The sequence below is a fragment of the Lissotriton helveticus genome, chromosome 10 (assembly GCF_964261635.1).
Source record: "Lissotriton helveticus chromosome 10, aLisHel1.1, whole genome shotgun sequence".
Lineage (NCBI taxonomy): Eukaryota > Metazoa > Chordata > Amphibia > Caudata > Salamandridae > Lissotriton > Lissotriton helveticus.
Window position 1 is genome coordinate 439,617,220 of NC_136071.1, and position 24,611 is coordinate 439,641,830.

The window sequence follows — 24,611 nt, forward strand, 5'->3', positions numbered from 1 at the left end:
GCCTCTTAATGGATGTTAGTGCTCGAGAGAAAGCTGAAGCAATCTCCCTGAGAGGGTTAATAACCTGTCTGGTTCTTAACAATGTCGCTATAAACCACTCTATCACTACTTCTATTTCATCCCACCTCATGTTTTTCTTCAGAGCCTTTCTCTTTCTCTTTCTAGGACCAGGATGGTGCCCTGTCTCCCTCAGAACTCCAGAGCCTCTTCAGTGTTTTCCCGTACACTCCCTGGGGTCCGGAGCTGCCCAACACGGTGTGCATCTCGGAGAGTGGCCTCCTTTCTTTGCATGCTTATCTGTGCAAGTGGACGTAAGTGCTCTTGCATGCTGTCTTCCACCCACAGCCTGGTTGGAGGTGTGCGGTCTTCGTGCTATAATACCCTTCTCCTTTGCTTTCTAGACTGGTTGCATATGTAGATGTCCATCGCTGTCTGGAACACCTAGGCTACCTGGGGTACCCCATTCTCACAGAGCAGGACTCTCAAACTCAAGCCATTACAGGTAGGTTGCGTGAGCGGGTGGGTGGTGGAATTTGGACAGTGATAGACTGGAAGCTCAAAGCAGTCCTGGAACATGTGTTCATACCATCCCGGTGCAAGTTAGGGTAGCAAGTGTGTCCTTACATGTTAAGGAAAGGAATGTTTAGGATATTTAAGAAAATTGTGTGCTGTCCCAAATACCTCCTTTCTTCCGTCTATCTGCTCCTCAAAGCAACCTGTGGTCCTCTGCCTACCCGGTGTTTCCCATCTGGTTAGCCCAACCCTTCTTTGATGACCCCCATCAAGAGGGCTAGCCTTCCCACATTGTGTGCTAAATTATGACAAGGTTGCAAACAGTAGAGCTAGATACCCAGGTTCTAATTCCAATTTCAAACTGACACTATTGTGTTGGCCTGTGCACCCAAATTTATCACCTGGTGCCTCAGATACCATTATGAGAAATAACTGTGGCGATTCACTTCATAAAAAGGAAAATATTAGATGTATTAAAGGTTTCTCCATTCCAGCTTCACTCAACCACAATCAATCAATCCATCAATCAAGGGGCTTGTAAAGCGCGCTATTCACCCGTGAGGGTCTCAAGGTGCTGGGGGGGGGGGGGAGGGGGGGGGGAGCCAGTGGAGGTCTCATAGGTGGTGCGTCATGTGTTGGTGACGCGGTGTCCCTAGGATGAGTCTGGCTGGTGCATTCAGGATGGTTTGGAGTTTTTGTAGAAGGGTTCTGTTGATCCCGGTGTAGAGTGCGTTGCCGTAGTCGAGTCTGCTGGTTATGAGCGCTTGGGTGACGGTCCTTCTGCACTCCGGGGGATCTACTTGAAAGTCTTACGGAGGATGCGCAGGCAGTTGAAGCTGGTGGAGGCAACGGCGTTGATCTGGCTGTTCATGGAGAGGGGGGAGTCGAGGATGATGCCTAGGTTTCGTGCGTGGTCTGTAGGAGTGGGTAGATTCCGAGGGCGAAGGGCCACCAGGTGTTGTCCCAGGCGGAGGAGCAGGGTCCGAGGATGAGTACCTTGGTCTTCTCTGAGTTAAGCTTCAGGCAGCTGTCTTTCATCCAGGTTTTCCAACTCTTCCAGTGTATTCCTGGTATGTGCAGTCCGGAGAAGTTATTGGTGGATGAGTAAAAGAGAGAAGATTGCTTCTGCCAGGGCATCCTCAGAGAGTGGCACAGGATTGTGTCAACACAAAGTCCGATTTTTCTTTGTTTGGTTTTAGATAATTGAGATGAAAAAAATACATTTCATTCCAATAAAAACCATTGTATTTAACAGATAATCACATTTCACTCTAAAATATTTAAATTACTTCTGTAAATGAAGTCACTGGGCCACGTATCTCAGCAGCGGTCCACCCTTTACTGGCGTCAGAAGCAAGGATTGGAAAGGCACTAGCTAACGGGACTTAATGACATTACTGTAGAAGGTGGCAAAATATATTCAGTGGTTTATGTTGAATTTGTTATTGTATAAGCACAGCTTGTTTGTTATTGGTGTTTGTGGTGCAACATGATGGAAAAGTAGTAGACATACATTTACATTGGCTACAAAGTAAGCATAGCAATAGCTAAAATATGTCAATTGAGCATTTTGAGGGGATCTTGACCATGGTTTGCAGTGCAGCTATTATTTATTCCTGTCTGTAAAGATAAGAATGCGGGCTCTATCTGGCCACTGCTGGTTTCTAAGTCTAGGTTTTGACAGCACAGATTGACAATATAAATAGGGTGGGCTTTGGGCCCACCCTTTTCAACCATAGGTTTTCTTCAATCAGCCCTTCTCAGCCATTGCTGTAAGACTTTGTTAATCACAACATTGCTCAGTCAAGTTGATTATTTCTCTCTCACCTAATCCTATTTGCTCTTTCCATGTATTCTCCCGCCTCCTCTTCAGTGCTTGCATTGAGCTATGTGAGTGACTACTTTACAACTAGCCCTCTCTGTCAGCCTCTGCAGCGTCCTTCTGTGTGTGTCACTGTAATGTGCCAATGCTGCCTTGTAAAAGGGTTCTTGCGACCTTTCTTTGTGTCACACAATTAGGAAGGCTTGTCAGGGAGCTTCCCTATATTTTTTTACGAGTCACAGAGATACGAGAGAAATTCAATTGCAAATCAGTGACCATTTACTGACCCTGGGGTGATTTCTCTGCTGTTAATCAACCCACCACACCCCACAAGTGCTATTACTTGTGCGTACTAAAGTCTGCGAACATCTTTTCTACAAGTACCTCGCCAGAACCTTTCACATTTAAATGAATGCATTCACTTTCCAATCAATAACGAAATACTTTACTACAAATACATTTAATGTATAGTTATACTATACACATTTTATTTTCTGAAATTATTTATAATTTGCCATAAACAATGGCCATATAACGCCTTGCAGAAATGTGCATTACTCGTAAAAAATGTCATAAATAAATCGTCCGTTCAGGCACTGACCCCAACAGAACACTTAATGGCTTTGTGAACCAATAGTAAAACATCCAGAATTTGTAATACTGCACATGGCCCAACACTGAGGAACAATGTAAATGTAATTGCTTAAATAGGTAAAAATAAATTTCTGTCTCTTCCAACGATCTGCACTCCCTGTCAATTTCCAAGGTCAGTTTCTTAGGAATACACTGATACTGCCACTGCCCTATCCATGTGTAGCCAGTGCTTGTTCAACTCTCAGGCCGACTATTCCATGATCACCCTTAATTGAGCTGCTTAGTAGTATAGGGAACTCTCTGGTAAGGTCTGCACCCCCCCTTATTTTTAATGAGGCAGAGCTGTCAGTAGGAAAGCCTTGCCCTACATCCTTGCCATATGAAGTGGGTGATCATGGATTTTAGCGTGGGGAAGAATTCCCTTGCCATCTCTATTAGAAGGCCATGGAAAAGATATAGGAGCCTAGGCAATGCCATTATCTTAATCGCCTCGATATGACCTATCCAGAATAGGTACAAGGGAGTCCACCTGCGGAACTCCATCTTTAGCTGGTTCAATTCAATTCAATTCAATTAATTTATATAGCGCGCTACATACCCAGAGGGTCTCAAGGCGCTTGGAGAAGGGTGGGGAATTACTTGTTGAATATCCAGGTTTTAAGTTGCTTTCTGAATGCTAGGTGGTTCTGAGTGAGGCGAAGGTGAATGGGAAGTGAGTTCCAGGTTTTGGCTGCCAGGTAGGAGAAGGATCTTCCTCCCATGGTGGTTTTGTTGATGCGAGGTACAGCAGCAAGGGCTTGGTGGGAGGAGCGTAGCTGGCGGGAGGGGGTATAGAAGGAAAGTCGTGTGTTGAGGCATTCGGGTCCAAGTTCGTAAAGTGCTTTGTGTGCGTGGGTTAGGAGGCGGAATGTTATCCTCTTATTGACGGGGAGCCAGTGGAGGTTTTTCAGGTGAACAGAAATGTGGTCTTTACGCGGAATGTCTAGTATGAGTCTGGCTGATGCGTTCTGGATGCGTTGGAGTTTTTTCTGAAGTTTTGCGGTGGTACCGGCGTATAGGGTGTTTCCGTAGTCCAAGCGGCTTGTAACCAGTGCGTGGGTGACCATTTTTCTAGTTTCGGTGGGGATCCAGCGAAATGTTTTTTTGAGCATGCGAAGGATGTTGAAGCAAGATGATGAAACGGCGTTGACCTGTCTGGTTATCGAGAGTGAGGAGTCCAGGATGACGCCCAGGTTCCGTGCTTGGTCCGTCGGGATGGGTGCTTTTCCAAGGGACTCTGGCCACCATGAGTCGTCCCAGGCGGAGGGGGAGGTACCTAGGATAAGGACCTCCGTCTTGTCGGAACTGAGTTTCAGACGGCTGTGCTTCATCCACTCGGCTACTTCTCTCATTCCTTTATGTAAGTTTGTTTTGGCGGTGTTAGGGTCTTTGGTGAGTGAGAGGATCAGTTGAGTGTCGTCAGCGTAGGAGATGATGTTGAGGTTGTGTTGGCGTGCGATGGGCGCGAGGGGGCTCATGTATACGTTGAAGATGGTGGGGCTGAGTGAAGATCCTTGTGGCACGCCGCAGATGACTTCAGAGGCCTCTGACTTGAATGGTGGGAGGCGGACTCTCTGGGTTCTTCCGGCAAGGAACGAGGTGATCCATTCCAGTGCTTTTCCTTGGATTCCTATGTTTCTGAGGCGTTGTAATAGAGTGCTAGCTGGTGAAGAAATGGAGGACTGTTCGCTTTGTAGAGTTCCTTGAGTTTAGAGGTAATTTTTATTCCTAAGTATGTCATTTCTTTTTTTGCCCACTGAAAGGGACTAGAGGTGACCAGAAATTCCATTTTTCTCTTCGGCAATGTGAGATTCAGCAGGTACGATTTTGTTAGGTTAACCTTAGCCCACTACCCGTTCAGAGTACACCAACTCCTCCATCACCACCTTCAGAGAGGACTCGGGGTCTGTCACTGAGAGCAGCATATCATCCTCAGACAGCGATATTTTGTGCTCATCTGTCCCAAATCTGATGACTTGAACATTGGGTGGCAAGTGTATTCTCGCCGTTAATGGTTCAATGCTAAGGGCAAATAGGAATGGCGACAGGGGACATCCTGACGGGTTCCTCTTTCTAATGAAAAGGTTTCGGAACTCACCCAATTGAATAATACCCGAGCACTCGGACAGGTGAAGTTAGGTCTGATCATAGCTATGAATTGATCACTAAATCTATATTTCTTCAGGGTGCGGAATAGGATGGGCCAGTCCACGCGGTCGAAGGCCTTTTCGGCATCCAGCACCAACAGAACCGCCAGAATTCATTTTTAATGTACCTTCTTGACCAGGTGGAAGACCCTTCGGAGACTGCCTTGAGTTTGTCGGCCCTAGATAAACCCCGATTGATCTAGGTGCATCAGTTCAGGCATTAGTTTTTCCAATGTGCTGGCTAAGATTTCCGTGTATATCTTGGCATCTAGGTTGAGGAGCACTGTTGGGCGGTAAGAGCTACACAAGTTAGGATCTTTCTCTGGCTTGTTTAGATCTGAGATAACGGCCTCCCCATAGATGTAGTCCCTGTCCCCAGCTCTGAGAACGAGTTGTATAAGTTCACCAGTTGCGAGATTAAATCTGCCCCATATGTTTTATAGAAATGGGATGTTAGTCCATCTGAATCCGGAAGTTCGAGGCATGTGGGCTGCTGAATTCATATCTATAGCATAGATCGCCGCCTAGTGTTGGGTCCGGATGATTGCACATTGTTGTCCTGGAAGAGTCTTCGAAGTATCACGAGATAGGTGGCTCCTCCCCTGGACTACAGTGCGCATGGGCATCGACTCCATCCCCAGATTGTTTTTTTCCGCCATTGGGTTCGGATGCATATTTGATCACTCAAGTTCGGAATCGATAGAAACTTTCTTTTCGGCCCAAAGGCCTTTCTTATAGCGTCGGTATTGTCTTGCGTTCGGTGCCCAGCTCTGTTCCGGCTCAGTTCCCGAGTCGGACATCCAGAGGAGTCGCGTGCCTCTTCGGTGCTCGAGGCCCAGTCAACGCAACCAGCCTTATTCAACGACACATCATAGAACAGAGCCCGTTCAAAAGATGCCCCGTGTGCAACTCGAAGTATCCCCACATCGATGTCCACCCGGTGTGCAACAAGTGCCTGTCGCTGGATCACGATGAAGCCAACTGTATGGCTTGTTCTCGTTTTCGCTCCAAGAAGACGATTCGACTTCGGCGCGTGGTGCGCCAGGAGGCCCAGCAGACGGCCCCTGACCCGGTGAACATTTTCGAGGGGGAAGAAGCAGACGAGCAGGAAGATCGAGAGCCGATTTCAACTCCAGCGGCAGAGATCGACTCCAACTACGATGCAGACGTCGAAATGCTCTATACAGAAGACGTCATCGACGAGGTAGGATACTACAGTGAGGCCTATGGGGCCACGGACGATAGCTCAAGCGAAGAGCTATGCCCCGTTCGGACAATAGCTAAGGCTCAGGTCGAGGGATCGCCACATGGCCTTACCCAAGATCTTGCACCTAGATCCACGGTCTCGCCTCCGGGCCCGGCTACGGACACGTCTACGGAGCCGCCATTAGCCAAATCGAAACCGAAAGTGAAAGCTTCGGTCTCGACAAAACCGAAAGTGATAGAGGCGCCGTCGAAGCAGAAAGCGCCTGTCGCCTTGGTCGGCTCCACGTCTTCGGACCTGTCGGCGCAGACGAAGCCAAAGAAGGTTGTCGAACCGGTGAAGTCGCTCAAGGGCGTCGAGCCGAAGACTGGGGCACCGAAATCGCTTGTCAATGCCGCCGACCCGAAGCCGTCGGCGCCGAAGGCCGTCGACACAGACAAAGGACTCGGAGCTCCAAGAGCTGTTGATCCTGCACGTCGGCCGGACAAGGACAAAAGTACTGTTGCCCTCGAGTCTGCGCATGGTGGTGACTCGAGAGCACCTGTTGGGTCGACGAAACCGTCCGCATCCTTCACGAAGCAGGTGTCGGACTCGTTGCAGCGCATCAAGGACAAGGCTTCCGCGGTCGATCCGAAGGATACTTCCACCCCGAAGCCTGCCGCCCAACCGCAGAAGTCGACGGCGCCGATTCAGTTCACGCTGCCGCTGAAAGTGGCGCCGAAGGCGTTCGCGCCCAGGACGGTCGTCGAGGCGTCAATGAAGGTGTCCACGGGACCGAAGCCTACCCCTGCAGTTGTAGGCACAAAGCATCTGCAACCCCTACTGGAGGAACAGTCGGAGCAATTTATCGACGCCGACACCGGTAAACTTTCCATCTACAAGCGAAAGATCACACCGGCACAGCCTATGGAGTCCTACACAATTCCTTTAAAGAAGAAAAAGGCTTCCACAGATTCCCCAGTTCTTGTTGAACTAATTAATCCACATGCTCAGGACACTGCTCAAATCTCGCCCACTTACTCGGATGTGGAGGCTGGGGAAGGTGACTATGATGAATACAACTATCCTGCCGACACTGATCCTGAAGATCACCATGACTCATGGACAGATGCTGCGGACCCAGGGGATCCGCAAACTGCCCCGGACACTCAAGTGTATACTGTCAAGACCTCCCCTACTGAGGATTCTGCGGCATTTAATGCGCTTATTGAGAGGGCAGCTAAGAATCATGACGTCCAGCTCCATGCTGACCCTATTGAAGTGGACTTTCTGTTTGATACCTTTTCCACCTCTGAAAAGACTGTCAAGACTCTGCCAATGCTGAAGGGTGTCTTGAAACATGCTGCAGACATTTTTAAAGAACCCACACGTGCCAGGGTTATAAACCTCAGAATTGAAAAAAAGTACAAGCCGGCACCTGGCGACCCTACCTACATCAAGGGCCAGTTGCAGTTGGACTCTCTAGTTGTTTCTAATGCCCGGAAGAGGGCAAATTCACAAACTACTGGTGATGCTCCTCCCCCTGACAAGGAATCTAAGGTGCTGGAAGCATCAGGGAAGAGGGTGGCAGCTCAAGCGCTCTTGGCCAGATGTGACAGGGCACATTATGATACACTTGAATCCCTGTTACAACACTTGCCAGATGAGTATAAGGAGGCAGCAGAGATGCTCATTCAAGAAGGGAAACTCATCTCAAATGCTTCTATTAAGTGTGCACTGGACGCAGCGGACACCGCGGCCTTGGCCATTAACACGAGTGTGATGTTGCGGCGTCAGGCCTGGCTCAGAATCTCCGGGTTCAAGCCGGAGATACAAACCACCATCCTAAATCAGCCTGTAAACCCTGATCACTTTTTTGGACCTGAGGTGGACACCACCCTGGAAAAAATAAAAAAAGACACCGAGACTGCAAAGTCTATGGGGGCTCTCCAGTCCCAGCAGTTCAGGGGTAGTACTTTTCGTCGCTCAAGCAATAGAGGTGTTCCCAGAGGCCAGATGTCCCAGCAAACGCAGTACACTAAAAGTGGTGCACAAACCTCATACAACAAACAGAGTAGAGGTGGCTATCGCGGAAACAGCGCCAAGGGCAGAGGTCGTGGAAACAACAACTCCCGATCCTCCGCCGCCAACAAACAGTGACGCCTTGTCACTGCCCCCGACCATACAACACCTGTCGGGGGGAGACTCCAACAGTTCCTGCCAGTCTGGAAATCCATCACCACAGACAGGTGGGTCAGAAAGCTTATCCAGTACGGTTATTGTCTGGAGTTAACATCCACTCCACCCAACATTCCCCCAAAACACCGTCCTATGTCAAAAGAGCATTTGCACTTATTGCAGCAAGAGGTGCTCGTCATGCTGCAAAAAGGGGCTATCGAGCTCGTACCAGTGGAACAAAGAGGCTCGGGAGTGTACTCCCTGTACTTCTTGATCCCAAAGAAAGACGGGTCCCTACGACCCATACTGGACCTCAGGCCCCTAAACCAGTACATTCTCTCAGAACACTTTCATATGCTCACGCTGCAGCAGGTTCTTCGCTTGCTCAATCAAGGGGATTTCCTCGCAACATTAGATCTAAAAGATGCATATTTTCACATTCCACTACATCCGTCACACAGAAAATACCTCAGATTCACCATTCAGAATCAGCATTACCAATTCAAAGTCCTGCCTTTCGGAGTGACCACAGCGCCCAGGGTGTTCACAAAGTGCCTGGCAACAGTGGCTGCGCACCTCAGGGGACAAAACGTTCAAGTCTACCCTTATCTAGACGACTGGCTTGTCCAAGCAAAGTCGGCCCAGCAGTGCGCTGCCAACATGTCCCACACCATTCAGCTTCTTCACGATCTGGGATTCTCACTGAATTATCCAAAGTCACACCTTCAGCCAGCCCATGTGCGGCAGTATCTGGGCGCGACGATAGATACTCTGGCGGCCACAGCGCAGCCAAATTCTGTGAGGATCAACAGCATTCAATTGCTAATACAGAATTTCAGACCGCAACACTCGCTTCCTGCACGAGTGTTCATGCAGTTGATAGGCATGATGGCCTCCTGCATCTTCATAGTCCCGCACGCGAGACTACATATGCGTCCGCTTCAAGAGTGCTTAGCACGTCAGTGGAATCAGGCTCACGGACAGTTAAAAGACCTAGTGTTGGTGACCGGTCGGGCATACAACTCTCTGCATTGGTGGAATCCACACAACCTTTGCAAGGGCCGACCGTTCCAGGAGCCTGTTCCACAGATCATCCTAACGACGGACGCTTCTCTCCAGGGTTGGGGAGCTCATGTACTCCACTACACAGTGCAGGGACTATGGACAACGCAGCAAAAGAAGATGCACATCAACCACCTAGAGCTGATGGCAATCTTCATGGCGATGAAGGCATTCAAGGTACATCTGTGCAACAAAGTCGTGTTGATCCGGACGGACAACATGACAGCCATGTACTACATTCAGAAACAAGGAGGTACACACTCTCCACAGTTGTCTCATCTGGCTCAGAGCATGTGGAAGTGGGCCATTCAGAGGAACATCTTCCTCATGGCGGAACACCTCCCAGGCAAAGACAATCAGATGGCGGATCTGCTCAGCAGGTACAGCCACCAAATGCACGAGTGGGAGATACACCCATCAGTACTCCACCCGTACTTCCAGCAGTGGGGTCATCCGGAGATAGACCTGTTCGCCACAAGGGAAAACGCCAAATGCCACCAGGTTCCCGCACCCACAGTCGCAGGGCAATGCGATATGGATGAACTGGTCAGGCAGATTTGCGTACGCTTTTCCCCCAGCACCTCTGATACCGCTGGTGGCACGAAAGCTAAAGCAACACTCGATGACACTCATCCTGGTTGCTCCAACGTGGGCACGCCAACCATGGTACACCACGTTTCTAGAACTCTCCGTGGTACTGCATCAAAGGCTGCACCTCACACCCAGACTTTTGACGCAGAGCCATTGCGACATTCAGCACTCAGATCCGCAACAGCTCAACCTGGCGATCTGGCTCCTGAGGTCTTAACGTTTGGCTACCTCAACTTGCCTCCTGACTGCATGGATATCATACGGGAGGCAAGAAAGCCCACCACGAGAGCATGCTATGCAGCAAAATGGAAGCGGTTTGTCATTTATTGCGTGGACCACAACATTGACCCGCTTGACGCGTCCACGCACAACATCATTTGTTATCTGTTACATCTTTACAAATGCAATCTGGCATATGCTTCCATTCGAATACATTTATCCGCCATAGCGGCTATTCTCTAAAACAGGCAGCATCTCTCCCTTTTCCGAGTGCCTGCCATTAAAGCTTTTCTAGAGGGGCTCAAACGAGTCATTCCTCCCAGGACCCACCTGCTCCTGAATGGAATCCTAATGTGGTACTCAGCCGACTGATGGGTCCACCTTTTGAGCCTCTACGCTCATGCGAGATTCAGTTCTTAACATGGAAAGTGGCTTTCCTGATAGCCATTACGTCACTGCGACGTGTTAGTGAGCTCCAGGCGCTCACTGTACAAGAGCCATTCATACAAATTCACTCCAACCGGGTGGTGCTGCGCACTAACCCTAAATTTCTTCCAAAGGTGGTTTCACAGTTCCATGTCAATCAGACTATTGAACTGCCTGTGTTCTTCCAAAATCCTGAGACAGTGGCTGAAAGAATGCTCCACACTCTTGACGTCAAAAGGGCTTTGATGTACTACATTGATAGGACCAAACATTTTAGGAAGACGAAACAACTCTTTGTTGCCTTTTCCGCACAACACAAGGGCAACCCCATTTCCAAAGCAGGTATAGCCAGGTGTATCGTTACGTGTATTCAAATTTGCTATCAAAAAGCTAAGTGCACTTTAACGATCCCCCCAAGAGCCCACTCCACCCGCAAGTTGGGGGCCTCCATGGCTTTCCTTGGAAATATCTCTTTAGAAGACATTTGTAGAGCAGCCACATGGTCTACCCCACACACATTTACGAAACACCACTGTGTAGATGTGCACTCCAAGCAGCTGTAGGGCAGGCTGTTCTAAGAACACTTTTTCAAACGTCTGCAGTTGGCACAGGTGGCCGCCGCTGATGGAGGGACTGCTATATATTCTATGCTATAGATATGAATTCAGCAGCCCACATGCCTCGAACTGAATATGCTACTTACCAGTATGCATCTGTTCTTGGCATGTAGGGCTGCTGACATTCATCTCGCCCACCCTCCTCCCCGGCGCCTGTAGCGGCTGCAGACTTTACACTTACTCTTAGCATGGCCATCGCTCACACTGTTACACTCCATCTTCGACACAATGGCTAAAAACAATCTGGGGATGGAGTCGATGCCCATGCGCACTGTAGTCCAGGGGAGGAGCCACCTATCTCGTGATACTTCGAAGACACTTCCAGGACAACAATGTGCAATCATCCGGACCCAACACTAGGCGGCGATCTATGCTATAGATATGAATGTCAGCAGCCCTACATGCCAAGAACAGATGCATACTGGTAAGTAGCATATTCATTGCAGTATGCTTGCAGAGACGGACAGTCCCAAAACATATGGTGAAAGGTAGCATTCTGCGCCCGACAACGGTAGGCGCAGTGTAGAATGTTGAATTGAATATTTTTAAAGCGGGCGTTCCGGGAGACTTGTTTTGGGTATTCAAGCATCCGTGTCCACTCCGTATCGTGAAGAACACGTCCTATGTCGTCCTCCCAGGACTGTCGCAGCTTATCTAGAGGAGTTTCCGTGAGTTCCGGAATGGCCTTATAGTGCCACGTCACCAGATGTCTGCCCGTGCCCATGGGCAGAATTGTGTGTAGCACAGGGTGTGTTGGGGGTTCTCCCGCTCGCGAGTCCCAGTACGCCCGGCTGCTGTCTAACAATTGTCTGTGCGTGAGGAATTGCCCGGGAGGGAGGTCGCGCCATTCGATCAGTTGCTCGAATGTCTTCAGTTGTCCTTCCTGGAAAAGGATTTCCATTTCTGATACCTCACTATCTGTCCACATCTGCAGATCCCTGTCGGTGTAGTAGCCCTCATTCCGGGGGAAGCCAACTAGGGGGAGCAGCAGGGAGTATAGCAGCCGTTTTTTGGATAGTCTATGAACGCGCATCATGCACTTACAGGCCACAGCGACGTGCACCGGGTGCGTGTGGTCCGGCTTGGAGCCTGGCATCAGGAGCCATCTGAGGAGGGGGACAGGTAGCTCCCTGTTGTCAGTGACCGTCTCTCCCATCTGTCTCTCCGCCATCCAATAGGACAACCACTGGAGTTGCGCAGCTAAGAAGTATGATTCGAAGAATGGAGCTCCCAGGCCACCGCTCGTAGTGGGGAGCTGCAGAGTGCGTAGGGCTACCCTATGGCGCCCATTCCCCCAGATCAATGTTGTGAGGAGCGTGTCCAGTTCTCGGAAGAAGGACGGGGCGGGATCACAGGGAGGTTGGAGAAATGGTACAAGAGTCTGGGTATCATTATCATTTTGGCTATGGCTATTTTCCCTATTGGTGCCAGGGGGAGAGTCTTCCAGAAGCCGACTGCGGACCGCAGACCCGCTAGTGCGCCACGGTGATTTCCCTCGTAAAGGTCTTCTGGGGAATGGTATAACCGCACTCCAGATATCTGGGGCCCGCCGAACTCCATTTTAGGGTCTGATAACCTACCTGTAGATCGTGAGGTGCTAGGTCCGGGCTAAGCGGGTATATTGCTGACTTGTCCTAGTTGACTTTGAGACCTGACATATCTCCAAACTCCTGCAGGGCGCGCCAGATGGGGGTGAGATCACCCGTTACATCTCGGACGTAGACCAGTAGGTCGTCCTCGTAGAGCGAGACGCAGTGAAACGCGCCCGCGATAGGGATACCCCAGCCCTCCCCCTCCCGTCTCAAACGAATGGCTAGGGGCTCCACAGCTAGTGCGAACAGAAGAGGGGAGAGAGGGCACCCTTGTCTGGTTCCTCTCTCCACTGGGAACGGGGTTGAGATCAGCTTACCAACTCGTATCCTAGATGTCAGACCTCTATACAGAAGCTGGTTGTATGCCAGCAGAGTGAGGCCTATCTGGATGGCCCGCAAGACAGCAAACAGGTGAGGCCAGGTTAGGGTGTCAAATGCCTTTTCAAGGTCAAAGATCAGACAGGCCGCACGTGGAAAACGGTCCGCACTTTCGTGTTGTATGTGGAACAAGCGGCGCAGGTTGTGGGAGGTGCTACGGCGGGGGACGAAGCCGCACTGGTCAGGGTGTACTAACGCTGGGAGGATTTGACTGTAGCGGTCGGCTAACAACTTCCCTAGTAGTTTACAATCTGCATTCAGCAGTGTGATAGGCCTATAGGAGGCCGGAACCGTGGGGCCCCTGTGTGGTTTCGGAAAGTCACGACTATCGACTCTCGGAATGAGGCCGGTAGAACACCATTAGTTAAGGCTTCCCCATATACGGATGCCAGGTGGGGTTTTAGGTCAGTCGCGAAGGTTTTGAGGTATTCCAGGGGAAAGCCATCCAGGCCGGGCGCTTTCTTTTTGGCTAGTGAGTTTATGGCGCGCTTTATGTCATGGGGTGTGATTTTGCTATCTAGGTCCTTCCTGTCAGTGGGAGATACGACTGGCATACTCGACGGGACTAAGAATTGAGGTAATTTGCGCAGTGTTGTCGGCACCGGGGCGCGGTAGATCGCGGCGTAATAGTCACGGAATATGTGTAGGATGTCGAGTTGGGAGTGCCATAAGTGGCCATGCGTATCCATAAGTTCTGTGATGGGGTGCACCATCGAGTCTTGTTTGGCCAGCCAAGCTAAAAGCGCGCCCGTTCTATTACCCTCTCTGTGTGTTCGGGTCGCATAAGCGCGGAAGTTATATTTGCGTAAGTCTCTTGTGGCCTCTGCGTGCACAAGTTTCACTGCAGTGTGTTGTACAAGTGTGGCTACCCCTTGGTCTGCGTCCCGGGAAAGATCCGCCAGCGACTTCTCCGCCTCCCTTAGTGCCCGCTCTAGTGTGCGCTGAACTCCCACCACCTGCTGAATGCAGTGACCCCTAGCACTTACTTTGTATGCATCCCATTCCATGGCCCTGGAGGAGGCTGTGCCCGCGTTGTGCAGAAAGTGATCCCTGATGAATTCGCCGTGTGTGTGACGAAAGGGTGGATCAGTAAGACATTCCTGGGGGAGTTTCCACGTCGGGACCGGGTGGTGCGGAGGGCGCCAGCGAAGGACCAGTGTATGCGCGTCGTGATCTGACAGTATTCTCCCCATGTACTCTGCGTGTCTTATCTTGGGAAGCAGATTTGTAGTGCACAGGAATCTATCTAGTCTTACCCTCAGATCCTGCGGGATAGAGTGGAAAGAGTATAGTCGCTCGGCTGGGTGTAGTGTTCTCCATGCATCTATTAAGGACCAGTGATCCAGCCACCGGCGGAAGTGTTCGGTTTGTTTGTGTGCTGGTGAGTGAAGTGGCGGGGGGTGTGATCTGTCAAGGTGCAGGTCAAGAGCACAATTGTAGTCCCCTCCCAAGAGCCAGGGTATGTCTGCATAGCGTGCTAGGACACCAGTTAAGGTCTTCCAGTATTGTGCCTGATCCGTGTTGGGGGCATATACGCACCCTATAAGAATTGATTGGCCTTCTAGCAGACCTATCAGTATTACATATCGACCCTCCCTGTCAACGATCCTAGCGTGTTCTTTAAATGGGACCCCCGTTTGAATCCATATGAGTGCTCCTCTAGCGAAGGCGGAGTACCCAGTGGCGCACAGTATCCCACGCCACTTTTTATGTAACCGGCCTACCTCTTGCACCAACAAGTGTGTCTCCTGTAGGAGGGCCACCTGGGCTTGCTGGCGCTTCACGTATGCATATACAGAGTACCATTTGCTGGCTGTGTGCATGCCCCTGACGTTGAGCGTGAGGACCTTGAAGTCCGTGTTCGACATTTTGTATGTCATGTGGCATCTGCGTGATTCAAGCACCTGTCCCGGGCCCGCCCCCCACCCGGTCCCCCCCCCCAGTGCCCCCCGCCGCCCCCCACCCCCCATGAATGCAAGTCGTCCGCTCTGTGTGCCTCTCACTCTCTCGACATACAGGAATGAAATGTATAAGGGGATAAAAAACTGTAACTTTGGGGAACAGTCCCAACGTCAGGGACCCGTTGCACAAGGCAACGCGTCCAAACTAGTTCGCATAGACTTTAGTTCGTTTTCTTGGGGTCGTGGAAGGACATCTCTCCGGCCACCGCCGGCTTGGTTCTGCGGTCATTGAAGGCTGTGATGTGGTGTCCACCAGAGGCGGCTCGATCTGACTCCGAGGTCGGCTGGGGCGGGAGAGGCCCAGGCCCCGGTGTTCCCTCCGAAGGAGGTCAACAGTCAGTAGGTCTCTGAGGTTGACCAGCGTCGCAGGCCTGCCACTCGCCACAACCCAACCCCGGGCACCATTGGTGTATCCAAGAGTTTTGTGCTCACCACATCCTTATTAGAGCAATGTGTCCGCTGCTTGGGCTGTTACTGCGGGTGGTGTCACAGAGCCCTCCCTGGATTCAGGTGGATCACTGCCCTCTTCGTCTGAACTGAATAGGTGGGGGGCCCTCCTCCGTGTCCGAGTTCCTCCTCTCAGAGCCTAGGGCGGCCACCGCTCGCAGCGCTTTCTGTCGCTCGGCAATGATTTGTGTCAGGTCCGGGGAGCCTGTACCTGAGGGGCTGGACCGCGTTTCCAGTTGTGTTAGGGTGATTTTCCGGGGTTGCCGCCCTCCTCTACGCGCCCCAGAGGTGTTTTGTGTGGGTGAGGCGTTAGGTTGGCGCGGGAGGTGTTGTTCTATCCATGAGTGCGCTTCCCTCGGGTCAGAAAAGAAGTGAGTGCCCCCGTCATGGACAATCCTGAGGCGAGCCTGAAACAGGAGAGCGTACTGGACATTCTGTAGCCGCAGGGGGCGCTTGACCGCTTGAAAGGTGGCTCTTTGCCGCTGCACTGCCTGGGCATAATCGGGGAATAACATCACTTGCTTATCCTCCACTTGCAGGCGACCCCGTGCTCTGGCCGCGCGGAGGATGGTGTCTCGGTCCCGGAAGTGCAGCAGTTTCAGTCGGAAGGGCCTGTGGGGGAGGCTCGGCTTCGGTTTCCGCGCTGGTACACGGTGCGCCCTTTCGATGGAGAAATGGGGGGTCAGTTCGTCAGCGGGCGTGAATGTTGTGATCCAATCCGTGATGTATTTGACCGGGTCAGCCCCCTCCGCTCCCTCCGGCAGATTCATGACGCGGATGTTGCTCCTGCGGGAGCGCCCTTCCAAGTCATCCGTCTTTTGCTCGAGAGCCTGAATCCGGGTTTGAAGCTCCTTTAAGGTTTGGTGGTGTTGATGTACTTGTGGTTCAATTGTTTGCATTGTCGTTGCACCCTGGGTCACCCTGTCGGTGAGCTTCCTGTGATCGTCTCGTAAGATGTTACGGTCCGTGGCCAGGGTGTCAAATTTATGTTCCATCGCCATTCTGGATTGTTCTATGGCTGCTAATACTTGGTCGAGTTTCCTGGACATAGTGCTTTCTCCAGCAGGGTCGTCCCGGGACCTGGTAATGGCTGGTGTCTTGGCGGGTATCTTCTGCGGGCGGCCCATGTTGAGGAGGGGCGGCTACCCGGTGCGTCGCTCCGAGTGTGACAGTTGTCGGCGGGCTACTCTTGTCCGGTTGTAGGAGGGGCAGCGGCGACTGTAGTTGTGGCGAGGCGCTGGTGCGTTCTCCAGTGGCCAGCCAGGCCGGGGAAGCCAGGGGGTGATGAGGGGGACAGACCGTGCCCACGTCGCGGGGAGTTACAGAGCAGTCCCCCTGCGGTGGGTGCTGGTCGCTGTGTGGTTACTCTGGCTTCGTGGAGTGTCTCACCGGTTGCAAGCGGGAGGGCGCAACCGGGGCTCCAGACAGGACTCCGCTCGCAGGGAGTGCCAGGTGTTGGGTACTGCTGTCTCTCACCTATCCCTTCCGGTCTCCCACGGGCCGTGAGTATGGGAGGGGGCGGGGAAGGGGGTTCCCAGCCACCTCCTCTCTAGTCGTTGCGCCGTTGCTGTTGCCCCTGTCAGCGCACATCCACACCTGGCTTCAGCGTACGCGATGTCTTGCAGTGCGCTGTTGCGGCCTAGTTGTTGGGAGGGCAAGGCGGGTCCCACTGCGCCTCCCGGTCTCTGGTGCGCCGACGGTGTTGGTCCCTGTCCCCAGGCTGTGGTCAGCTTCGGTCGCGGTATGGGGGGGGGGGTAGAAAAAGGGGGGAAAGGGATGAAGTTCCCTCCCTCACGTTCTTCCAGCCGTGCCGCCAATGGTGTGGTTGCCGCCCCTGTCTCCGTGTCCCCCGGGTCCCCCAGTCACAGGCGGAGCATTCAGGCAGCAGATCGACAGGGCCTTGTGGCTTGCCAGGAGTGGGCCCCTCTCCAGTGCCGCTGAGGCCCTGCGGGCGCGATGCCCTGGCCGTGCCTCCTCCTCGGGTTACTGTCACTTGTCTGCCCCCGCTGGGAGTTCGCGGGAGCTTAGAGGGCGATCCCCGAGCGCCAGGGAGTGGTGCGTAGTCGCTGGACCCGGGGCTGGGCCGCCGCCTCACCTCGCAGCTGCCGGGCACACGTCCCAGATGGTGCCGGTCCGGACTCTCCTCGGTCCGCTCGTCAGGAGCCGCCTCTCCGCGCTGCCTCAGAGATGCCGACGCGGGGCCTATGTCCGCGGGCCGGGTGGAGAGGATGGGGGGGAGGGACCCTCTGCCGTGCAGCCGCGGGATCGCGACTCGGCCCACCGCGAGGTCCGCTGCCGGCGGGACCGGCCAGGCTTGTCCCGCAGTTGCTCTCCCCCCTAATTCTGCTCACGACGTTGGAGTGGCCCCGGGGGCAGCCGATCTCTAGGAATCCGCGATGCCTCCGCACCCGTTCGCCATCTTAGGTGCTGCGCCCGTCGAGACAGCAGACGTGGTGATTTCGTCCCTGCTGCTCCGCGCCGCTGCAACCGAGGCACACCGGCATGTCCCCCATTGGCTCCAGGGAACCAGCGATGAGCACCGTGTCGTCTTTGGACACCTAGGTAAGGCACTAGAGGCCGCGATCACCGGCCGGCAGCGGGAGCCTCACTGAGAGACGTCCACCATCTTGGCTGATCCGGCCACGCCCCTACCCTCTTTGTCTGTTATGCTACCCTCTGGTTGAAATTTCAAGGACCTATGGAAAAATAGGGCCACACCATTATATTTAGTCAGCTCTGACGATCTATATACAATAGGATAGCCTCTGAGCCAGGATTCTTCTGATCTTTTTATATGTGCTTCATTTAGGGCTACTACATTGTGTCTCTGGTCTAAGAGGTATTTCCATATTTTTTGCCGTTTGGAGGGGAATTTAAGCCCCTTGGTGTTCCACGTCAGTGTGGTAAGAGCCATCATTACCTAAAATATGATGTTATAGGCTATTGTGTCTGTGTGTATCTTTCTTGGACAAGCCCTCTCCCCCTTCCTTCCCCCTGCCCACATTGTGTCAACCCACCGGTCCTCTCCTCTAGCGTACGTGCGCAACACCTGTAGATGACAGCACCTGTGCAGCCCCAGCACCCAATTTTCACTCTTCCCCAAATGCACTTCCTTGCTTCTCCCTCACTTCACCACGTCCAAACACACACTGCATGCACTCACTCACATTTAAGCAATTTATTTTACTTTTGCCCTATAAATATTTTGCCATCTGTGCACCCCCTTCACACACATTTTCACAAAATTGCAATAACAACTGGAATACATGACCATTGTTCTGTGTGCTCTGCAGAGAGGCCAACCCACTGACAGGCCCTTTGCTTTGGCTTCAGGGTCAGCGTCAGAGCTCTCAATCAAAGCCCCTCATAAACACCTACACAGCTCAAAGAATGCCCGGAAAAAATACAGAAAGAAACAACATGATTAAATAGCTAACTCTCGAGGTAGGCAAGATTAAGTAAAACTTGAAATATGAGAGGAACTGAATCATTGACATGCATTGCTGTAACGTTTTAACACTCATTGTACATAAATCAATCCATGTTTTTGGCATTAATGTTGTTAAGGCATTAAGAACGGGCCAGTTTTTATGTCATACAGCAGATAACTGTCTATTATAAGCACATATCTCGTCTTTTTCATTGACTCGGATATTTGTATCAACTTCCCAAGGGAACAAGAACACTGACTTGCTCATCTTTTGCATCCATGTCACGGTGGAACAAATACAGCAGCTCCACTTCTAATGGGGCCAGGGATGTGCAGCCGGGGCCAGGAGTGTCACAGTGGGGGAGGTTAGTTTCACGAGGGGTCTCAGAACAAAATACATAATAGAAGATTAGCATTCAAACACTTACCATTACCGAGGACAAGGCACCAACACACACATGTACATGTGTTTGCATCCACTCCTACGTGTGACAAATGGGAAAGGGTGGGATCTATCCCTGTGAATAACAGATGGCTGCTCTCATGCAGGGAGACTCCAATGTCCCAAACCATGACGCTGACAATGTCACTCTTTGGAAGACAAAGGTCCTAAGCTTATCAAAATAATGAGTGTGAATGAAATATAGGCCATAATAGGAAGCTATATTTTTCCTCTGTCCAGCCGGACAGGGTATTTATTTTAAACACAATGAAAAACAATTGTATGAATAGTTTATAGGCACAATCCTGTACCTTACTAAAGAGGGACAAACACCACATGGGGGAGAGGATTCCACAGGCAAAGAAGAGCAATACTGGCCACTTTTTAAATCAGTGTTCAATTGAAGTATTTGCCAGTCAGTACTAAACACAACTAGAATACAACACAATGGCTAGGTTGTGGAAGCACTACTTAAAGTCGACGTTTCGATCCCTTTTCGCTCTAATTACACGGGATCATCATCAGGACAACAATTGACAAACATTTGCCTGCCTGAAATTATAATGCAACCGCCTGTTATGGAGGAAGAAGGAAGGAAGAGAGGAAGAAAGTCATAGCCAAGGGCTAAATTAGAAGATGTACTTTCAACAAGTCAAACAGTCCATCTACTTCATACATTTCACAGTTATTCGGAAACGGCTTAACGTGTTATAATTAGTGTCTTAAAAACAAAGTGAAGGTTTAAGGGGCTTTCATGACCGAGTGCGTGAGTGACTGGTGTCAATGCATTTAATCTCCATTTAGTTGACAATGTTACTCTTCTTATTTAAGTTCGTGAAGTTTATGCATGACCATTTGTGGCGATAGTTCACAACAATCTCGTGATCAGGCACACGTGTACATTCATACAGTGTCCTCGGCGAGAATCGCGCCTTACATTTGCTAGTGAACAAGGGATCGCTTACCGATATTGGACTCTCAATAATGGGAGCAAGAGGCATAACAGTGCGTCTGGCTGCCAGCGCGGATTGCCGAAGCCTCGGTTTGAGTGTTCTACCTGAGGAAAGGAATAGCGCCCATTATGTACAAGTTATAACATACCGGGGGTATTCCCAGAACGTGCTCGGGTGGAGAATTGATTGGTACCTGAATCTAGAGGTCCGTACAGTAGGGGAGGGGCTGCCGGTCCATGTATGTGCCACCGAGGTTATTTCTGAAACGTGACACGGGGATTGTTGGTAATTAATTAATTAATATAAGGTTGCCCACTTATTACTGTGCCGAAACTTAAAAACAATTACCTGTATTGTGCTATCCTACGTCCTGCGGGTCTGGTTTTCACTGCAGGTCCGCGGGTAAAAGACGCTGCATCTATTGTGTGTGTGTGTGGGGGGGGGGGGGGGGGGGGGGGAGGCTTGGATCATTCTGTGGCCAGTGGGGTCCACGCTGTGCGAGATAACTTTTGGAATTATCGCATTCTATGTGCAGTTTGTGTCTTACCTGCGTGGCGTATTAACCACGAGATGGATGGGGTTCTAGGGGCCGGGAGGAACAAGGTCCTATATCCCCATGCCGTGTACGATGTGACGGGATACCACCACTGCGCCTGTTGAGGGAAGGGAACGGAACGGGTCAATGATTGGCTAATGAAGTTAAGCTTCATATAGCCGCTCTTTGCTCGGTACTGCGTAGGTTTTAGTTTACCTTGCTGGTACAATGACACCGTTGTAGATGGGGTTCTGGGGGACGAAGGAGCGATGTCCTATCGGTCCGCTGCTGTGATTGCAGTCTGGCACGGTGGTGCCTTCGTATTGCCTAAGGCAGCATGTGATTGGAAATAGAGAGGGGCCAACTTGTGGCGGACATTGTGGAACAGTCTTTCTAACCTAATGGTGGCCATTTTGGAGCAGGTATTCTGTAGGTGGTTCTAAAGGGTGGCTTATGACAGGCAACGATTAATACACAGGCATTGGGGTATCAACGTCGTAAGGAGGCATAATTCGGGTAACGGCGCAAAAAGTAATTACATGATACATGTGTGGGCGTGGTCGTGCTGATAGTGGAGGAAGTGCTTACTATAGAGACACGTGTGGTCATTGTGGTACATAAGTGAAAGTGCATTCTGTGACAGTAAATGCGCAAATTTAGAGATTATATAAAACATAGATTTCAATTAGGTACTGCCATAAGCAACAAGGAGCTCGATTGTGGAATAGAATGATGCACTGGCACCATGTTTGGATTTGACCATAGTCTATTAGTCTGCTTGTTTCCTGGACAGGGTGCAAGACAAGTATTGTTTATAATAGGGTGGTCCAGTCTTCTGCTCGATTCAGGCCATTCCTTATCGTATCGAATTGAATCATTGTCTTTAGCTCCTCTCGGTTGAGTATTTGGGCAATGTCTCCTCCTCTGGCCGGTAGCTTCACCACTTTCAGTATTGTCCATTTTAAATCATTTTCATTGTGCCCAGCTTCCACGAAATGGTCCACCAAAGGAGCATTGGTTGTCTTGCATCTTACACGGCTCCTGTGCTGGCAAATGCGTGTCTTGGCCTTTTGTGTAGTCTGGCCAATGTACAATTTTGGACAGGGACATTGTATTGCATAAATTACATTTGAGGAGTTACAATTAGAAAACGAGCGGCTTTCAAAAGTGGTGTCAATATGAGTGAATTCCTTGCCCTCCACCGTGTATTCACAGACATTGCAACATCCACATTTCATATGGCCTATCAGTGGTGGTAGTCCCCAGGCTGCGTCAAGTGTGGCTCCCTGTGGTATTATTGGTAATGCTGCTCTAACAAGATGGTCCTTAAAGTTCTTACTCTTGGGGAATGCGGAGAGAGGTTTATCAATGTATACTGAGCCTGCATTAACGGTTGGCCAATGGTTAATGATTGACTTTCTGATTTTGTTAGAGACCGGCGAGAAAGTTGTGACGCATGCGATTCTTTCTTTCTGATCTTTATCTTTTGGCGTCAGTTGTGTCACTGGCATATAGAAAATACTGCTATAGACTTCAATGGCAATGATTCAATATGAAGGGCTTTAGAATACTAAGCCCTGCCTCCTGCTTTCCAGTTCAGAAGATTGATTTACGGATGGCTTCCATCTCCTGATTCATAGGGAAGCGGGACAGGCAACTTTGGACACACAGCCCAGACTTAAATACATTAATTTGTTTAGAGATACAATCGTATCTCTAGATAAATCAATATTTTTAATATTTGTACAGGAATGCGAAGGAAATAATTTCAAGATGGTGCAGCTCTAGAGCCTTAATGGAGAATCTGCCCCTACTACCATCATTTAATAATGCCCGTCAAGTCTCGATAACCACTCTCACTCAGATTCATTTAGTTTTATAACGCCACTTATACCAGCGTGAGGTGACAAAGCACTTTACATCACACACACATTGCACAGAGGTACTCATATGTGTGTAAATCAGTGTATAGGAAATGTTACATAAAACAAAGGACTACAAGGTATAGGTGTCACGTCATCCATACTGATGAGCAGTATAGTTTAAGAGTCCTTGGTCTGGAAAAGCACAAATTAAAATGTATATCATTGTTAGGGATTCTCTTTATTAATAAGAATTGATTTCTACCCAAATGAAACCTTTTATTTGGATTAGGATAATGAAAGACCGGGCAAAATAACATACAGCTCTAATATATACCTTGCAGTTTGCATGCATCTTTTTGATGACAGTTAATAGCTTACTGTTCTAGATTACAATTTTAACTTATAAACTGAAAGTAACAAAAGGATCTCTCTGACACAAGCAGTAACCCACTGACTTATTTACATTGTGTGCACTTTGTGATCTGCATGGTACATGTTCTTTGTAGCAGGCATATTAACCCTATGGGCTACCTTACAGTGAGCCAAAACTTCCACTAGATCAAACTCCGGTCTCTCTCTAGGAAGAACATTAATCACCCGAGTTATCTTGACATTTTTATTGGTGCCTGAAAATTGCTGGATATTGTGGACAGAGGGGTCCCGGACTTAAAGAAGCAGTTTATATATAGTACAAAGGTTTTTTAGTATTTAAGAAGTAAAAACAATTAAAGAGGTACGATGTATTTATTCACAAAAGCACCTATAATAACCCTTTCATGGTTATGAGATATGTATCCAGAAGAAAACATTAGAACATTCAAAATATTCTTATGCCCACATGTGAGGGGAGTGAAGTGCTGTGAGGGAGATCAGTGACCAAAAAAGAAATAGAACACAGTATTCATTTATGTACACAAAGAGTCAATGTTCATATATACATTCTTGAGGTGGTAGCCTTAATTCGGTGCCACACAAAAAGTTGCAGTTGTCAATTAATTATAACAAAAACCAAAACTCCTAAATGGTTATGCGACTCCTGAGTAACATTAGGAGATGGTGGATACGTTAGAAGTAGTCAACGTTTCGACCCTAAGGCGATGTAGGGTAGATTGCCCTTACAAGATGGGTCTTCATCAGGACTGGGGGGTAGGTGGGCAAGCCTCCTAGGGTAAAAAGAATCAAAGAAACTATTCAAAAAAGGGATCTTATCACATAGGAAGTCATAGCGGGATCACCCGTTACGCAAAACATTAAAAACAAACCTACATTGACGGAGGACTAGCGTCATTGGACATTAATGAACATTATGTGAACAAACATTACCCGAAGGTTAAAAGACAAAAAGGTGTATTACCTTAAGAGAGAAAATAGCCTGTCTTCGAGTGTTTTCAAAAAACGAGCCTCCTAGGTTGTATTAGATCTACAGAGAAACCGTGATGAGGCATTTGTTAATTAGTGCACCGATTGAGGACCCACACAGAACAAGGGATTGTTCACATAAATATTACCGTATCGCCGGATTTCTACGTCATGGCCGGTCCGGGTTGTTCGTTTCACTAGATAGGATGAAGGGGAGGACTAATCAATATGGTTTGGATTGAAAGGTCGCCCTTGACC

General features: G+C 50.0%; 1 protein-coding gene across 2 annotated transcripts in view; it reads left to right on the forward strand.

The window, feature by feature from the left end:
• The window catches only part of LOC144784260 (mitochondrial Rho GTPase 2-like), a 1,917,079-nt gene that overhangs the window by 1,729,026 nt on the left and 163,442 nt on the right, over positions 1 to 24,611 (forward strand). For both annotated transcript variants that reach the window (XM_078662926.1, XM_078662928.1), the window contains 2 exons: positions 166 to 311; positions 402 to 502. In XM_078662926.1, the coding sequence (XP_078519052.1) occupies positions 166 to 311; positions 402 to 502 (247 nt within the window). The remainder of the gene's footprint in view (positions 1 to 165; positions 312 to 401; positions 503 to 24,611) is intronic.